Source organism: Mesoplodon densirostris, chromosome X (genome assembly GCF_025265405.1).
Source record: "Mesoplodon densirostris isolate mMesDen1 chromosome X, mMesDen1 primary haplotype, whole genome shotgun sequence".
NCBI classification, from domain to species: Eukaryota; Metazoa; Chordata; class Mammalia; order Artiodactyla; family Ziphiidae; genus Mesoplodon; species Mesoplodon densirostris.
In genome coordinates this window covers 2,051,357-2,072,055 of record NC_082681.1, presented here as the reverse complement: position 1 = coordinate 2,072,055, position 20,699 = coordinate 2,051,357, and the positions used below count along the sequence as shown (strand labels likewise).

At 36.4% G+C, this 20,699-nt stretch overlaps 1 protein-coding gene across 1 annotated transcript in view; it reads left to right on the top strand.

Moving 5' to 3' along the window:
* BRCC3 (BRCA1/BRCA2-containing complex subunit 3) overlaps positions 1-20,699 on the top strand; it is an 81,276-nt gene that overhangs the window by 15,948 nt on the left and 44,629 nt on the right. The window contains exon 7 of the mRNA XM_060087117.1: positions 952-1,007. Coding sequence (XP_059943100.1) covers positions 952-1,007 — 56 coding nt within the window. The remainder of the gene's footprint in view (positions 1-951; positions 1,008-20,699) is intronic.

Sequence of the window (20,699 nt, the reverse complement as noted above, 5' to 3'; positions counted from 1 at the left end):
CATGTGGTCATCCTACAGTGAGGTCTGGAAGACAACTGGTGGTGGGGCTGGGGGGACAGGGAGGGAGGGGGTGCAGAGTCCATGGCGTCCGTGAAACCAGTTAGGAAGCAACTGTAGTAATCTAGGAAAGAGCTGATGGATGTTTGACCACGGTGGTAGGAGTGGAGGCTAACAGTAACAAGTGCTACCATTTATCACGTATTGTATGGCACTTACTCTTTAGGTGTTTTACATAAATATACTCGAACCCTGACAACAACCTGTGAGGATTATTATTATCAATTTTTATGGATAAGCAAACCGAAACTCAGAGAAGTTAAGCAGCTCAATCAATGGCTAGTTTCTATTTAGAGTGCTTCTGTTTGAATTTTATGTTCAGATCAAGAGGTTTTACTATGTTTCACTTCAAACAAAAAGAAAATTTAACACTGCAAGTATGAATTTTGCCGATTTACCAAGTGTGTCCTCCTATTGTTGAGTACATTAGTTATAGTCTCAGAATCTATGTTAATAACGAATATTCTTCATAAAATCACTCTTTTCTGAAAACATTAAAGTTTACTATCTTGAACTTCATACTTCATTTGAAATGCTTCTGGCTTTGTCATCGTAAATTTATTGTCAATATAAATAGTTGTTGCATGAGTTTGTCAGCTTCCAGAAAAGGAGTTTGAATGGTCTCATTCTTAGTTTCTTGGTTCTCATGTTTGTGAGCAATTCTCTGCTGTCACATGAACAGATGTTTGATGGTGGCCATCTCATGTTGACTGAGTATTTGATCCTTCTTACAGAAACTGATTTATGCATAGTCTATCTTTGGAGTCTCTTCTAACCTTCCACTCCCAGAGGGGCCTTTGAGTTTTAGGTTAGAGTCCACTAAATTGCTATACCTTTTTCAATATTAATCCTCTGTGTGACCTTTCTTTTTTTCTTTTTTCTTTCTTTTTTTAGACTGGACGGGTACTCTACACTTGCTTTCAGTCCATACAGGCCCAAAAGAGCTCAGAGTAAGTATGACAGAGATATATGTATGTATTGGTGGGTTAATCTCCAGTCCAGGGAATTGATTGTTTTATTCCATTTTATTTCTCTCATTAGTAAGACACTAAGAATTCTATAGTCTGCTTATACATGTGAACATCTCTGTGAGGAATTAGAATCTCTTTAGCATCTTGGATATCAGGGATCTAGAAAGCTAGGATCATATAAGCAAGGAGTCTGTTCATTGCAGTTCCATCACCACAGCCCTGTCCCACATTTCCTTTCCTGCATTATTCTAAACTGAGTTGCACTGTTACTTTCCCTTTCTCTGATGAATTGTAAAACAAAGACTGAGTGTGCAGAGTCTTATAGATTTGTATAAGCTCTTGTCTTTGTTGTGCCATAAACTTGATTTTAGAATTACAGTATCTCATTTAAATGTTTGCATAGCTTAATTTCCTCATTTAAATTCAATTCAACCTAAATTAGCAAATACAGTAACTACTATATGCCAAGCACCATGGTAGGCACCAAGGAGGCAGAGATGAAAGCCAACTTCATTATCTAATTGGGAGACAGAAACAAAGAATGCCGTATATTTTCTTCTTATAATATTTGTCAATTTATTATGATAGCATTGTTTGAAACAGCAAAGAATTGGGGAAAATAACAGATGTCTGTCAGTACAGAACTGATTAAATAAATTATGATGCATCTAAATGATGGAATAATATTCAGCTATTAAAAATATGATGGGAATTCTCTGGCGGTCCAGTGGTTAAGACTCTGTGCTTCCACTGCAACGGGCCTAGGTTCAATCCCTGGTCGGGGAACTAAGATCCCACATGCCGCATGGCGCGACCAAAAAAAATAAGGACGCTCAGTAGTGATACATAAATATCTCCAAGATACACTGTTAAGTAAAAAAGGCAAGGTACAAGAACAGTCTGTATAGAACGCTACCATTCATATAAGGATATGGAAGAGAAATATATGCATGACACACCAGTGTACTTGCTTGGAAATACACAGAATATCTGGAAGGAAACATCAGTCACCTCAGCAGAGAGGAAGTAGGAAGGAGGTGTGGAGACTTAATTGTACCTTTACATAGCTTTGGAATGTTGAACCATACACAAGTGTTAATTTTTAAATTTTTCATCAAAGTAATAGATGCATGTGCATAAAAATATCAGATGGCACAGAATTTATGAGAAATACTGTCACTCCTCAGGGGGAACCACTTCTTTCTCCCAATTTCGTTTTTAGTTCTTCTGTTGTTTACTTTGATATCTCTAAATAATATACTTTTGATACTCTTTCTTGATTTACTAATTTTAGATATTAATTATTCTTCTTATTATGTTATCTTGGTCTCACAAATGAGGATTTAGTTCACACCACCCCATCTCCATTCTGCCCAATGTAGTTATATTACTACTTTTTGTTCTTCTGTTGTTACTTTTCTAATCTTAAATAAAGTTTGCCCCTTTATTTATCCTATCAACAACAGACAATAGACAACATCTCTTGGCTCCCTAGTGTTACTTGCAGTTTTACCATAAACCTTTATATTTTCACAGTTTCAAAAATCTGTGTTCTATGTTGTAATCACAATTGTGTTTTCTGTGCTTTGTGTACTAGTTGATTCTAAGAATAGAAAACAAAATGCTTATATTGTTATGATTATATAAGTATCATTCCATGTACAACCGAGCACTATAAAGTAGTATACTATGATTCCATTTCCTTTCCTGTATAGCTTTTTGCTTTTTCATGGGGTTTTGAATGGCTTTTTTCTCCCTTATTTCTCTGACTTTGTCACCTCCCTGAGTTCCAGATTCCTAGGATCGCTCCCTAAAGCCCTCCATCTTCCTACACTAATCAGGTCTCAGCTGATGTCCTGGGGCTTTCCTTCATTATTCTCCTGGGTTGGATCCATTGTTGTCTGGATTTCATGTCATTTTTCTTGGTTCACTCTGTCATTTTGCTGTTAAAGGCCCTCTAGTAACTTCCTAAGAAAGGTGTGCATTTGAGCTAAACCTTCTGCATCTGTGCTTGCCTGAAAATGTTTTTATTCTTCATTAATAACCCTAATGGATAAAGAATTCTAAATTGACATTTTCCCCCTCAGAACATTAAAATTGAAAAAGTGACATCAAGAGAGAAAGTGACAAAAGAGAGAGTGACATCAACAAAAATGGCAGAGTAGGAAACTTCAAAAGTCCTCCACAGGGCTTCCCTGGTGGTGCAGTGGTTGAGAGTCCACCTGCCGATGCAGGGGAAACGGGTTCATGCCCTTGTCTGGGAAGACCCCACATGCTGCAGAGTGGCTGGGCCCGTGAGCCATGGCCGCTGAGCCTGCGCGTCTGGAGCCTGTGCTCCGCAACGGGAGAGGCCACAACAATGAGAGGCCTGTGTACTGCAAGAAAAAAAAAGTCCTTCACAAAAGCAGTGAATAATCTGGCAAAAACTGTCAGAATCAACTTTATTGGAACTCTAGAAACTAATTAATGTTTTATAGCAACCCGGCAAATACTAAATCAAAAAAAAAAACCACCAGAATCTCAGCATTTAAGTAAATCTCTGTCAAGTCACTAGATGGCTACTAAGCTAACAGGACAAAGACCTCAGTGGCCACATATAACAAAGAATATAGACTATAAAAAATTAGTCAGGAAAGTCAATAAACACACAAACAAAATCAGATAAAACAAGCAGCAACAATAAACCCTGGGGAGGGGGTAGAATATGATTTCCATAGTTAAAATATTCGAAATGTCCAGTTTTCAACAACAACAAAAAAGGCATTCACAGAAACAAATTATGGGCTGAAAGCAGGAAAAAGAAATTAATAAGAACATTCCTGGAGGAAGCCAAGATGTTGGGCTTACTAGACAAAGACTGTCAATCAACTATTTAAAATATTCTCAAAAAGCTAAAGGAAATGATATACAAAGAACTAAAGAAAACCATGAGAATGATAGAAAATACCTAATAGAAAATATCAATAAAGAGAGAAATTATAAAAAGGAACCAATAGGAATTCTAGAACTGAGAAGTACAATAAGGGAAGTGAAAAATTCACTAGATAGGTTCAACAGCAGGTTTGAGAAGACGAAAGAAAGAATCACCAGACTTCAAGCTAGGTGATTTGTATACGTTTTCTGCCCCTTTCTCTGTCTCATCCTCTACTGGGACTCCTGTTATGAGTACACTTAGAGTGTTTTAAGATGTCCCACAGGTCTCAGGCTCTTTATTTTTCTTCATTATTTCTTTCTTTCTGCTCCTCAGACTGGGTAATGTCAATTCACCTATCTTGAAGTTTGGTGATTCTTTCTTTCATCTTCTCAAACCTGCTGTTGAGATGCAAGAGGGAAGAGATATGGGAACATATGTATATGTATAACTGATTTCACTTTGTTATAAAGCAGAAACTAACACACCATCATAAAGCAATTATACTCCAATAAAGATGTTAAAATAAATAAATAAATAAGAACTCCGGGGGGAAAAAAAAGAAATAATGGTCCAAAACATCCCAAATTTGTGACAGGCATGACCAATATACATCCAAGAATCTCAACTCCAAGCAGGATAAACTCAAGATGATCCACACTGAGATATAATCAGTGTCAGAAGCCAAAGACAATCTTGAACGCAATAAGAGAGAAGTGACTCATTACATACAAGGGATTCTCAGTAAGACTGAGGGGCAGTTTCTCATCAGAAAACAGGGAGGCCAAAAGGCAGTGGGCTGACATATTCAAATACTGATTTAGGAAAACAAACAAACAAACCCAACAACAACAACAGCAGCAACAACAAGAAAACAACTACCAAGCAAGAATTCTGTATCTGGCAAAACTATCCTTTATGAACGAAAGAGATATTAAGACATTCCCAGGTAAACAAAAACTGAGAGAGTTTTGTCACTAGTAGACCTGCCCTATGAGAAATGCTACAGGGAGTCCTTCAGGCTGAAATAAAAGGACACTAGACAATAACTTAAATCCACACAAAGAAATAACACCAGAAAGGTAACTATATAGTTAAATACAAAAGTCATTATTAATGTATTTTCAGTTTGTAACTCCCTTTTCCCCCCTTTGTGATTCAAAAGACAACTACATAAAGCAACAGTTAGAAATCTAAGTTGATAGACACATTGTATAAAGATGTAATTTGTAATAATAACACAAAAGTATGGGAATAGAGCTATGCAGGAACATTGTGTATTTGATTAAAACTAAGTATTAATTTGAACTAAAGTGTTAATTGTAATTTCCAGGGAAACCATTAAGAAAATAGAGATATATAGTAGAGAGAGAAAGGAAGGAAGGAAGCAAAACAGTATACTAGAAAATGTCTTTCTAATACAAAAGGCGGTAAGGAAGAATTGAGGAACAAAAAATGATATACGACATAACAATTATAAACATATATGCACCTAACAAAAGAACCCCAAAATGTATCACAAAAATTGACAGAACTGAAGGGAGAGGTAGACAGTTCAACAGTACTAGTGGGAGACTTCAACACCCCACTTTCCTTAAAGGATAGAACAATTAGAAAAAAAATAATGAAACAGAAGACTTGAACAACACTATAAACAAACTATACCTAATAGTCACATACAGAATTCACCCAGCAACAGCTGAATACACTTCCTTCCCAAGTGCACATAAAACATTCTCCAGGATAAACCACATGTTAGTTCACAAAACAGGTCTCAATTTTTGAAGACTGGAATCATACAAAGCATCTTCTACAAAAATGGAATGGAATCTGAAATCAGTTACAGAAAGAAAGCTGGAAAACTCACAAATATGTGGAAATTAAAAAACATGCTCTTAAACAACCAGTGTTTAAGAGAAAGAAGAAATCACAAGATAAATTAGAAAATACTTTGAGACTAATGACAATGAAAACACAACATACCAAGATTTATGGGATGCAGCAAAAGCAGTGCTCAGAGGGGAATTTATAGCTATACATGCCTACTTTAAAAAAGAAATACCTCAAATCAGTATTTAAGGTATTTCTAACTACGCTTTAAGGAACTAGAAAAAGAAATGCAAACTAAATTCAAAGCAGTTAGAAGGAAGGAAATAAGAGAGTGAAGACAAACAAAATAGGGAATACAGAAACAATAGAATCAAAGAAACCAAAAGTTAGTTCTTCGAAAAGATCAACAAAATTGACATATCTTTAGCTAGACAGACAAAAAGATGAGAGAAGAACCAAATAACTAAAATCTGAATTAAAAGTAGGGACGTTACTACCAACTTTACAGAAATAAAAAATGGTTATAAGGTAAAACCAAACAATTGTTAGATAACCTAAATGAAGTGGACAAATTCCTAGAAACACACAAATTGTCAAAACTGGCTCAAAAAGAAATAGAAAACCTGAACAGACCTATAAAAATTAAATAGATTGAATCAGTATTCAAAAACATCTCAACAAAGAAAACTCCAAGACCACATGACTACACTGGTTAATTCTGCCACACATTTAAAGAAGGATTAACACTAATCCTTCTCAAACTCTCCAAAAATAGAAGAGAATGGAGCACTTCTAACTCATCTTTGAGACCAGTATTACCCTGATACCAAAGCCAGACAAAGATATCACCAAAAAAATATTACAAAGTGATATTCACTATGAATACAGATGCAAAAATCCTCAACAAAATCCTACCATACTGAATCCAATAGTGCATTAAAAGGATTATACACTATGATCAAGTGGGATTTATCCCTGGCATAGAAGTGAGGTTCAACATAAGAAAATCAATTGATTAATATTCCACATTAATAGAATGAAGGAAAAAGCCCACGACTGATGCACAAAAAGAAAAATTTCAACATCCTTCCATTATAAAAACACTCAGAAAACTAGGAATCTAGGGAACATTCCTCAACATTTTTGGGCTTTTATGAAAACCCACAGCTAACAGTTTACTCAGTGGTGAAAAGCTTTCTCCCATAAGATGAGGAACAAGACAAGGATGCCCACTTTCACCACTGTTATTCAATATTTTACTGGTAGTTCTAGCCAAAACAATTAGGCAGAAAAAGAAATAAAAGGCATCTAAATTGGAAAGTAAGAAGTAAAACTATGTATTTGCAGATCATGTGATCCTATATATAGACAATCTGAAAGAAAGCCCCCAAAGCTACTAGAGTTGATAAATGAGTTCAGCAAGGTTGCAGTGTTCAAAATCAGTGCACAAAATCAGTGTGTATTTCTACACACCAGCAATGAACAATGTAAAAAATAAAATTAAATCCAATTACGACAGCATACAAAATAATAAAATACCTAGGAAAAAATTTAACCAAGAATGGGAAAGACTTTTAAAGTTAAAACTAGAATACATTGGTGAAAGAAAAAAACACCTAAATAAATCAAAAGATTTCCCTTGCTCATGGATTGGAAGACCCAATATTGTTAAGATGACAGTACTTCCCAAAGATCCAATAAAATCTGTATTAAAATTCCAATGGCCCTTTTTACAAAAATGGAAAAGATGATCCTAAAATTCATAAGGAATTGCAAAGTGCCCTGAATACTGAAAATAATATCGAGAAAGAAGAATAAAGTTGGAGGAATCACTTACAGATTTCAGAACTTACTACAAAGCTTCACTAACCAAAACTTTGTGGACCTGGCATAAGCAGAGACACAGAGACCAATGGAATAAAATTGAGAGTCCACAAATAAACCTGCATATCTATGGCCAACTGATTTTCAACAAGGGTGCTGATGTCATTCAATGAGGAAAGAAGAGCCTGTTCAACAAGTGGTGCTGGGACAACTCGTTATCCACATACATTATATATAAAAATAGGCTCAAAATAGATCAATGACCTAAATGAGCTAAAACTATAAAATGCTTATAAGAAAACATAGGGGTAAATCTTCATGATGTTGGATTTGGTAATGGAATCTTAGATATGACACCAAAAGCATGAGTAACAAAAGAAAGCAGATAAATTTGATTCCATAAAAACTAAAATCTTTTGGGCTTCCCTGGGGGCTCAGTGGTTAAGAATCCGCCTGCCAATGTGGGGACACGGGTTCAAGCCCTGGTCCGGGAAGATCCCACATGCCGTGGGGCAACTAAGCCCATGAGCCACAACCACTGAGCCTTTGCTCTAGAGCCCACGAGCCACAGCTCCTGAAGCCCATGTGCCTAGAGCCCATGCTCCACAACAAGAGAAGCCACCACAATGAGAAGCCTGTGCACCACAAGGAAGAGTAGCCCCCACTCGCTGCAATTAGAGAAAGCCCATGAGCAGCAACAAAGACCCAACACAGCCAAAAATAAATAAATAAATTTATAAAAAATAAAACAAACACTAAAATATTTTCTGCATCAAAAGACATTATCAAGAAAGTGCAAGGACAACCTACAGGATAGGAGAAAATATATGCAAATCTTAATATCTGAATGGGTCTAGTATCCAGAATATATAAGGACCTCTAGCAGCTCAGCAACTAAATGACAACTCAATTTAAAAATGGGCACAGGACTTGAATAGACATTTCTCCAAAGGAGATGTACAAAAAAGGCCAACAAGCACACGAAAAGATGCTCAACATCATTAGTCATTTGGAAAATGCAAATCAAAACTATAACAAGATACCACCTTATATTCACTGAGTTGACTATAATTTTAAAAATGGAGAATAACAAGTGTTGACAAAGATGTGGAGAAATTGGAACCTACAGACATTGTTGGCGGGGAATGTAAAATGGTGAGGCTGCTGTGGAAAACAGTTTTTTGGGGGGAGGTTTTTCATATGAGAATTCATATGACCTAGCAACTCTATTCCTAGGTATATACCAAAAAGAATTGAAAACAGGTACTCAAACACTTGTACATGAATATTCATAGCAGCAGTGTTCACAGTAGCCAAGAGTTGGAAACAACCCAAATGTCCATCAACTGATGAATGGATAAACAAAATTTAGTATATCCATTGAATTGGACTATCACTCATAAAAAACATACTATGACGTGGAGGAATCTTGAAAACATTATGCTAAGTAAAAGAAGCCAAACAAAACAACAGGTCACATATTGTATGATTTCATTTATATGAAGTATCCAGAATAGAGACAGAAAGCAGATTGGTGGTTGGCATGGTTTGGCTGGAGGGAAGGATGGGGAGCAGCTGCTTTAATTGATATGGGGTTTTACTTTGGGGTGATGAAAATGTTTTAGAACTAGATAGGGGTTGTCGTCCTACAACATTGTAAATGTACTACACTCTACCGAAATGTTCCCTAGTTAAAATTGTTAATTTTATTTTATGTGAATTTCACCTCAATTTTAAAAAATGGACAAAAGACTCGAGTAGACATTTCTCCAAGGAAGATATACAAATGGCCAATAAACACAAAAACAGCTGCCCAACATCAGTAGTCTTTAGGGAAATGCAAATAAAAACCGCAATGAGATACTGTTTCTCACCAACTAGGATGGCTATAATTATTTTTTTAAAGGAAAATAATGTGTTGCTGAGGATGTGGAGAAAAGGAACCTTGATCCATTGTAGGGGGGAATCTAGAATGGTTCAGATGCTGTGAAAAAGTTTGGTGATTCCTCAAAAATGTATACATTGAATTACCATATGACCTAGCAATTCCACTCCTAGGTATGTAGCAGAGATAGTTGAAAACAGGTGTTCAAACAAAAACGTGTACTTGAATATTCATAGCAGCATTGTCCATAAAAAGACAAAGAGCAGAACTAACCCAGATGTCCATCAGCTGATAAGTGAATAAACAAGATGTAGTATATGTAGCCATACAATGGAATTTTCTGTCATAAAGGTAAATGAAGTACTGATAAATGCTTTAATCCTGAATACATGCTAAGTGAAAGAAGCCTGATGCAAAAGGCCACATGTGGTATGAAATGTCCAGGATAGGCAAGTCTGTAGAGACAAAAATTAGAGGAGAGAGGTAAACAGGGAGTATATTAGTTTGCTAGGGCTGCCATAAAAAATACCACCAAATGGCTTAAACAACAGAAATTTATCTTCTCACAGTTCTGGATGCAGTAAGGCCAAGATCAAGGTGCCGGCAGATTTGGTTTCTTCTGAGACCTCTTCCTGGCTTGCAGATGGCTGCCTTCTCACTGTGTCCTCACGTGGACTTTCCTCTGTACATGTGCATCCCTGGGGTCATTTTGCATGTCCAAATTTCTCCTTGTAAGGGCAACAGTCAGATTGGATTTGCATCCAACCTTAACAGCCTCATTTTATTTTAATCATCTCTTCAAAGGCTCTATCTCCAAATACAGTCACATTCTGATGTACTGGGGCTTAGGGTTTCAACATACGAATTCAGGGGGGACACAATTCAGACCATAACAGGGAGCAACTGCTTAATATGTATGGGCTTTCTTTTTGGGGTGATGAAAATATTACAGTATTAGGTAACAGTAATGGTTGCACAGCATTGTGAATGTACAAGTCCCTGAATCACACACTTTAAAATGGTTAAAGTGGTGAATTTTACGTTCTCTGAATTTTACCTCAAAAAGAAGTCCTTAGAAGTAGAGCTTGGTGCTGAAAAGTCCCCTCTCCCCACTTCTAACTTTGTGCTGGAAGTCTTAGTTCAATAAAGCAAGAAATAAAAGGCATATAGACTGGAAAAAAACTAATCCACATTTGCATAAGACATGGTTATCTGCACAAAAAAATCCCAAGGAATCTATAAAGAAATTCCTAGAACTAATAAGTGAGTGAAGTGATGTCACAGGATGCAATGTCAAGACAAAAAAGCAATATTTCTTGCTTGTAGATTTTTTGATGATGGCCATTCTGATCCGTGTGAGATGATACCTGATTGTAGTTTTGATTTGCATTTCTCTAATGATTAGTGATGTTGAGCATCCTTTCATGTGTTTGTTGGCAATCTGTATATCTTCTTTGGAGAAATGTCTATTTAGGTCTTCTGCCCATTTTTGGATTGGGTTGTTTGTTTTTTGGATATTGAGCTGCATGAGCTGCTTCTAAATTTTGGAGATTAATCCTTTGTCAGTTGCTTTGCTTGCAAATATTTTCTCCCATTCTGAGGGTTGTCTTTTGGTCTTGTTTATGGTTTCCTTTACTGTGCAAAAGCTTTTAAGTTTCATTAGGTCCCATTTGCTTATTTTTGTTTTTATTTCCATTTCTCTAGGAGGTGGGTCAAAAAGGATCTTGCTGTGATTTATGTCATAGAGTGTTCTGCGTATGTTTTTTCCTCTAAGAGTTTTACAGTGTCTGGCCTTACATTTAGGTATTTAATCCATTTTGAGTTTATTTTTGTGTATGGTGTTTGGGAGTGCTCTAATTTTATTCTTTTACATGTAGCTGTCCAGTTTTCCCAGCACCACTTACGGAAGAGGCTGTCTTTTCTCCATTGTATATTCTTTCCTCCTTTATCAAAGATAAGGTGACCATATGTGCATGGGTTTATCTCTGGGCTTTCTATCCTGTTCCATTGATCTATATTTCTGTCTTTGTGCCAGTACCATACTGTCTTGATGGAGAACAGTATGGAGTTTCCTTGAAATACTAAAAATAGAACTACCATACGACCCAGCAATCCTACTACTGGGCATATACCCTGAGAAAACCATAATTCAAAAAGAGTCATATACCACAATGTTCATTGCAGGACAATTTACAATAGCCAGGACATGGAAGCAACCTAAGTGTCCATCGACAGATGAATGGATAAAGAGGATGTGGCACATATATACAATGAAATATTACTCAGCCATAAAAATAAACGAAATTTGAGTTATTTGTAGTGAGGTGGATGGACCTAGAGTCTGTCATACAGAGTGAAGTAAGTCAGAAAGAGAAAAACAAACACCGTATGCTAACACATATATATGGAATCAAAAAAAAAAAACAGTTCTGAAGAACCTAGGGGCAGGACAGGAATAAAGACACAGATGTAGAGAATGGACTTGAGGACATGGGGAGGGGGAAAGGCAAGCTTGGACGAAGGGAGAGAGTAGCATGGACATATCTACACCACTAAATGTAAAATAGATAGCTAGTGGGAAGCAGCCACATAGCACAGGGAGATCAGCTCGGTGCTTTGTGACCACGTAGAGGGGTGGGATAGGAAGGGTGGGAGGGAAATGCAAGAGGGAGGGGATATGGGGATATGTGTATAAATATAGCTGATTCACTTTGTTATACAGCAGAAACTAACACAACATTGTAAAGCAATTATACTCCAATAAAGATGTTTAAAAAATAGCAATATTTCTATATGCCAGCAATAGAAAATTAGAAACAAAATTTTAACACAGTACTACAAAAAATTAAACAGGTGTAAATTTATCAAAATCTATCAAATCTTTATGCTGAAAACCACAGAACATTGATGAAAGAAATCAAAGAAAACCTAATTAAATGGAAAGACATACCATGTTTATGGATTGCAAGACTCAACATAGTAAAAATTTCAGTGCTCCTCAAATTATGGGTTTAGAGCAATAGCAGTCAAAATTTCAGCAAGACTTTTTTGTAGAAACAGACAAACAGATTCTAAAATTTATATGAAAAGGCAAAGGAACTTGAATACTTCAAACAATTTTGAAAAGGAAGAATAAAATTTGGAGGAATAGTCTAACAGTTAGACTACCATATACAAAATAAACGTCAATCTGAACCTCATACCAAAAAAAATTAAAAGGGATCATAGATCGAAATAGAAATAAGAGTGTGAAAAGTTTTAGAGGAAAATGTAGAAAATCTGTATGATATTGGGCTTGCCAACAAGTTCTTATTCTTGGAACCAAAAGCATTTTTCCAGTAACTTATTTAAAAGACAGAAATAGAGTCACAGACATAGAAAACAAAGTTATGGTTACCTGAGGGGGGGAAGGGGGATGGGAGGGATAAATTGGGAGATTGGGATTGACGTATACAGACTAATATATATATATATATATATATATATATATATGTATATATATATATAAAATAGATAACTAATAAGGACCTACTGTATAGCACGGGGACCTCAATAGTCTGTAATGACCTATATGGGAAAAGTATCTAAAAAAGAATGGATATATGTATGTGTATAACTGACTCACTTTATTATACAGCAGAAACTAATACAACATTGTACATCAACTATACTCCAATAAAAATTTAAAAAAGCATTTTCCATAAAAGACACTTGATGAACAAGACTTCATCAAAATTAAAAACTTTACTGAGTGAAAGAAACTAAAGAAAATGAAAAGACTGGCTACAGTGTGAGTGAAAATATTTCAAATCACATGTCTGACAATAGACTTGTATCTATAATATATAAAGAACTCTCAAAACTCAACAATAAGAAAAGTATACAACCCAATTAAAAAATGGGCAAAAGACATGAGCAGATGCTTCACCAACAAGTATGTAAGAATGGCAAATAGATTTTTAATTATGGGAAGATGGCGGAAGAGTAAGACGCAGAGATCACCTTCCTCCCCACAGATACATAAGAAATACACCTACACGTGGAAATGCTCCTATAGAACACCCACTGATCACTGGCAGAAGACCTCAGACCTCCCAAAAGCCGTGTGGATGAAAGGCTCTTGGTGCTCCAGCCAGGAGTCAGTGCTGTGCCTCTGAGGTGGGAGAGCCAACTTCAGGACACTGGTCCACAAGAGACCGCCCAGCTCCACATAATATCAAATGGCGAAAATCACCCAGAGATCTTCATCTCAATGCCAAGACCCACCTTAACTCAACGATCAGCAAACTACAGTGCTGGACACCCTATGCCAAACAACTAGCAAGACAGGAACACAGCCCCATCCATTAGCAGAGAGGCTGCCTAAAATCATAATCAGGCCTCAGACACCCCAAAACATACCACCAGATGTTGACCTGCCCACCAGAAAGACAACATCCACCCTCATCCACCAGAACACAAGCACTAGTCCCCTCCACCAGGAAGCCTACACAACCCACTGAACCAACCTTAGCCACTGGGGACAGACGCCAAAAACAATGGGAACTACGAACCTGCAGCCTGCAAAAAGGAGACCCCAAACACAGTAAGATAAGCAAAATGAGAAGACAGAAAAACACACAGCAGATGAAGGAGCAAGGTAAAAACCCAGCAGACTTAACAAATGAAGAGGAAATAGGCAGTCTACCTGAAAAAGAATTCGGAATAATGATAGTAAAGATGATCCAAAATCTTGGAAATAGACTAGAGAAAATGCAAGAAACATTTAACAAGGACCTAGAAGAACTAAAGAGGAAACGAGCAATGATGAACAACACAGTACATGAAATTAAAAATACTCCAGAAGGGATCAATAGCAAAATAACTAAGGCAGAAGAACGGATAAGTGACCTGGAAGATAAAATAGTGGAAATAACTACTGCAGAGCAGAATAAAGAAAAAAGAATGAAAAAAACTGAGGACAGTCTCAGAGACCTATGGGACAACATTAAACACACCAACATTCGAATTATAGGGGTCCCAGAAAAGAAGAGAAAAAGAAAGGCACTGAGAAAATATTTGAAGAGATTATAGTTGGAAACTTCCCTAATCTGGGAAAGGAAATAGTTAATCAAGTCCAGGAAGCACAGAGAGTCCCATACAGGATAAATCCAAGGAGAAACACGCCAAGACACATATTAATCAAACTATCAAAAATTAAATACAAACAAAACATATTAAAAGCAGCAAGGGAAAAACAACAAATAACACACAAGGGAAACCCCATAAGGTTAACAGCTGATCTTTCAGCAGAAACTCTGCAAGCCAGAAGGGAGTGGCAGGACATATTTAAAGTGATGAAGGAGAAAAACCTACAACCAAAATTACCCAGCAAGGATCTCATTCAGATTTGACGGAGAAATTAAAACCTTTACAGACAAGCAAAAGCTGAGAGAGTTCAGCACCACCAAACCAGCTTTACAACAAATGCTAAAGGAACTTCTCTAGGCAAGAAACACAACAGAAGGGAAAGACCTACAATAACAAACCCAAAACACTTAAGAAAATGGGAATAGGAACATACATATCGATAATTACCTTAAATGTAAATTGATTAAATGCTCCCACCAAAAGACAGACTGGCTAAATGGATACAGAAACAAGACCTGCTGTCTACAAGAGACCCACTTCAGACCTAGGGACACATACAGACTGAAAATGAGGGGATGGAAAACGATATTCCATGCAAATGGAAACCGAAAGAAAGCTGGAGTAGCAGTTCTCATATCAGACAAAATAGACTTTAAAATAAAGACTATTAGAAGAGACAAAGAAGGACACTACATAACGATAAAGGGATCGATCCAAGAAGAAGATATAACAATTGTAAATATTTATGCACCCAACATAGGAGCACCTCAATTCATAAGGCAAATACTAACAGCCATAAAAGGGGAAATCGACAGTAACACATTCATAGTAGGGGACTTTAACACCCCACTTTCACCAATGGACAGATCATCCGAAATGAAAATAAATAAGGAAACACAAGCTTTAAATGATACATTAAACAAGATGGACTTAATTGATATTTATAGGACATTCCATCCAAAAACAACAGAATACACATTTTTCTCAAGTGCTCGTGGAACATTCTCCAGGATAGATATCTTGGGTCACAAATCAAGCCTTGGTAAATTTAAGAAAATTGAAATTGTATCAAGTATCTTTTCCGACCACAACACTATGAGACTAGATACCAATTACAGGAAAAGATCTGTAAAAAATACAAACACATGGAGGCTAAACAATACACTACTCAATAACGAAGTGATCACTGAAGAAATCAAAGAGGAAATTAAAAAAATACCTAGAAACAAATGACGATGCAGACATGACAACCCCAAACTTATGGGATGCAGCAAAAGCAGTTCTAAGAGGGAAGTTTATAGCAATACAATCCCACCTTAAGAAACAGGAAACATCTCGAATAAACAACCTAACCTTGCACCTAAAGCAATTAGAGAAAGAGCAACCCCCCTAAAGTTAGCAGAAGGAAAGAAATCATAAAGATCAGATCAGAAATAAATGAAAAAGAAATGAAGGAAACGATACCAAAGATCAATAAAACTAAAAGCTGGTTCTTTGAGAAGATAAACAAAATTGATAAACCATTAGCCAGACTCATCAAGAAAAAAATGGAGAAAAATCAATAGAATTAGAAATGAAAAAGGAGAAGCAAAAACGGACACTGCAGAAATACAAAAGATCATGAGAGATTACTACAAGCAACTCTGTACCAATAAAATGGACACCCTGGAAGAAATGGACAAATTCTTAGAAAAGCACAACCTTCCGAGACTGAATCAGGAAGAAATAGAGAATATGAACAGAACAATCACAAGCACTGAAATGGAAACTGTGATGAAAAATCTTCCAACAAACAAAAGCCCAGGACCAGATGGCTTCACAGGCGAATTCTATCAAACATTTAGAGAAGAGCTAACACCTATCCTTCTCAAACTCTTCCAAAATATAGCAGAGGGAGGAACACTCCCAAACTCATTCTACGAGGCCACCGTCACCCTGATACCAAAACCAGACAAAGATGTCGCAAAGAAAGAAAACTACAGGCTAATATCACTGATGAACATACATGCAAAAACCTCAACAAAATACTAGCAAACAGAAGCCAACAGCACATTAAAAGGATCATACACCATGATCAAGTGGGGTTTATTCCAGGAATGCAAGGATTCTTCAATATATGCAAATCAATCAACGTGATACACCATATTAACAAATTGAAGGAGAAAAACTATATGATCATCTCAATAGATGCAGAGAAAGCTTTCAGCAAAATTCAGCACCCATTTATGATAAAAACCCTGCAGAAAGTAGGCATAGAGGGAACTTTCCTCAATATAATAAAGGCCATATATGACAAACCCACAGCCAACATCGTACTCAATGGTGAAAAACTGAAACCATTCCCACTAAGATCAGGAACAAGACAAGGTTGCCCACTCTCACCACTCTTATTCAGCATAGTTTTGGAAGTCTTAGCCACAGCAATCAGAGAAGAAAAAGAAATAAAAGGAATCCAAATCGGAAAAGAAGAAGTAAAGCTGTCACTGTTTGCAGATGACATGATACTATACATAGATAATCCTAAAGATGGTACCAGAAAACTATTAGAGCTAATCAATGAATTTGGTAAAGTAGCAGGATACAAAATTAATGCACAGAAATCTCTGGCATTCCTATACACTAATGATGAAAAATCTGAAAGTGAAATTAAGAAAACACTCCCATTTACCACTGCAACAAAAAGAATAAAATAGGAATAAACCTACCTAAGGAGACAAAAGACCTGTATGCAGAAAATTATAAGACACTGATGAAAGAAATTAAAGATGATACAAATAGATGGAGAGATATACCATGTTCTTGGATTGGAAGAATCAACATTGTGAAAATAACTCTACTACCCAAAGCAATCTACAGATTCTATGCAATCCCTATCATACTACCACTGGCATTTTTCACAGAACTAGAACAAAAAATTTCACAATTTGTATGGAAACACAAAAGACCCTGAATAGCCAAAGCGATCTTGAGAACGAAAAACGGAGCTGGAGGAATCAGGCTCCCTGACTTCAGACTATATTGCAAAGCTACAGTAATCAAGACAGTATGGTACTGGTACAAAAACAGAAATATAGATCAATGGAACAGGATAGAAAGCTCAGAGATAAACCCACGCACATATGGTCACCTTATCTTTGATAAAGGAGCCAAGAATACACAGTGGAGAAAAGACAGGGTCTTCAATAAGTGGTGCTGGGAAAAGTGGACAGGTACATGTAAAAGTATGAGATTAGAACACTTCCTAACACCATAGACAACAATAGGCTCAAAATGCATTAAAGACCTAAATGTAAGGCCAGAAACTATCAAACTCTTAGAGGAAAACCTAGGCAGAACACTCTATGACATAAATCACAGCAAGATTCTTTTTGAACCACCTCCTAGAGAAATGGAAATAAAAACAAAAATCAACAAATGGGACCTATTGAAACTTAAAAGCTTTTGCACAGCAAAGGAAACCATAAACAAGACCAAAAGACAACCCTCAGAATGGGAGAAAATATTTGCAAGTGAAGCAACTGACAAAGGATTAATCTTCAAAATTTACAAGCAGCTCATGCAGCTCAATATCAAAAAAACCAAACAACCCAATCCAAAGATGGGCAGAAGACCTAAACAGAGATTTCTCCAAAGAAAATATACAGATTGCCAACAAACACATGAAAGAATGCTCAACCTCATTAATCATTAGAGAAATGCAAATCAAAAGTACAGTGAGATATCATCTCACAGCGGTTAGAATGGCCATCATCAAAAAATCTAGAAACAATAAATGCTGGAGAGGGTGTAGATAAAAGGGATCCCTCTTGCACTGTTGGTGGGAATGTAAATTGATACAGCCACTATGGAGAACAGTATGGAGGTTCCTTTAAAAACTAAAAATAGAACTACCATCTGACCCAGCAATCCCACTACTGGGCAGATACCCTGAGAAAACCATAATTCAAAAAGAGTCATGGGGCTTCCCTGGTGGCATAGTGGTTGAGAATTTGCCTCCCAATGCAGGACACACGGGTTCGAGCCCTGGTCTGGGAAGATCCCACATGCCACGGAGCAACTAGGCCCGTGGGCCACAACTACTGAGCCTGCACGTCTGGAGCTTGTGCTCCAAAACAGGAGAGGCCGCGATAGTGAGAGGCCCACACACCGCGATGAAGAGTGGTCTCCGCTTGCCACAAGTAGGGGAAGCCCTTGCACAGAAACAAAGACCCAACACAGCAAAAATAAATAAATTAATTAATAAACTCATACCCCCAACATCTTCTAAAAAAAAAAAAGAGTCATGTACCAAAATGTTCATTGCAGCTCTGTTTACAATAGCCAGGAGATGGAAGCAACCTAAGTGTCCATCATCAGATGAATGGATAAAGAAGATGTGGCACATATATACAATGGAATATTACTCAGCCATACAAAGAAACGAAATTGAGTTATTTGTAGTGAGGTGGATGGACCTAGAGTGTGTCATACAGAGTGAAGTAAGTCAGAAAGAAGAAGACAAATACCGTATGCTAACACATATATATGGAATCTATGAAAAAAAATGTCATGAGGAACCTAGGGTTAAGACGGGAATAAAGACACAGACCTACTAAAGAATGGACTTGAGGATATGGGGAGGGGGAAGGGTAAGCTGTGACAAAGTGAGAGAGTGGCATGGACATATATACACTACCAAACGTAAAATATATAGCTAGTGGGAAGCAGCTGCATAGCACAGGGAGATCAGCTTAGTGCTTTGTGACCACCTAGAGGGGTGGGATAGGGAGGGTGGGAGGGAGGGAGACGCAAGAGGGAAGAGATATGGGAACATATGTATATGTATAACTGATTCACTTTGTTATAAAGCAGAAACTAACACACCATTGTAAAGCAATTATACTCCAATAAAGATGTTAAAAAAAAGAATTTAATTAGACAAATTCACAGAATTGTGTATACTGGGGTACTAATAGTTAAATTGATATAATAGCTTAAATTGGAGACAAGCTAAATTGTATTGGCTAAATTATGGAATATCCATATAATGGAATATTAATTAGTCAGTATTTTTACATTGATAAGTGCTCCTGATCTATTGTTAAATTTTTAGAAAGCAGATTATAGAATAACATTAAAATAAATATTTGTGTAAAGAAAAGAGAGCTTATATTGGTGTATAAAAATCTGGAAAAATAAGTGAGATGAGATTATGGGGGATTTTCACTTCACTGTATTATTTGTTACTTTTTCAATACACATTAATTCAGGAGAATCTGTATCCACTTAATATCATAAAAATAATTGTATATGAGGTAACAAAAAATAAATATCTTAAAATTTTTTAAATGAAATATGCATTAAGGCAAAAAGTGTAATTCTAATTTAGTTAAGAACCTGTATTTTGTCATGGGTACTACATATTTTTTACCTTTATGGAGTAAGGGCGAAATGGTGAGTGGAATTAAACAGAAGACTGGAACTAATAGACAGCAATTACTATTACCACTGATTTTCTGCATTTTCTGTAAGTATTATCCACTTGGCAAAATTTACTTCTGTAAGATTTAATAAGGTCTCTCTATAGCTCTTCTTTATCAGACTACTTCCTTGCACCTATTTTTTAAATAAATAAATATTTATTCACTTATTTAAAAAAAAGAATGGCAAATAAGCACATAAAAAGATGCTGAATATCACTAGCTACTAGGGAAGTGAAAATTGAAACTGCAGTGAGATACCCCTACAAACCTATTAGTCACTAAAATAAAGCATACCAACAGTACCAAATGCTGGCAGGGATGAAGACTGGAACTCTCATGATGCTGGTGGAAATGTACAATGGTACAGTCACTTTAGAAAACTATTTTGACAGTTTTGTATAAAGTTAAACATACACTTAATATGTGATCCAGCAGTCTTACTCCATAGAGAATTGAACACAAATTTCACACTAACCCTGTTTGTATATGTTTATATATATATATATATACATATATATATACACATACACACACACACACACACACACACACACACATAATTGCCACAAAGTGGAAACAACCCAGATTCCTTCAATAAGTGAATTGATTACCAAACTCTAAGACAGCCA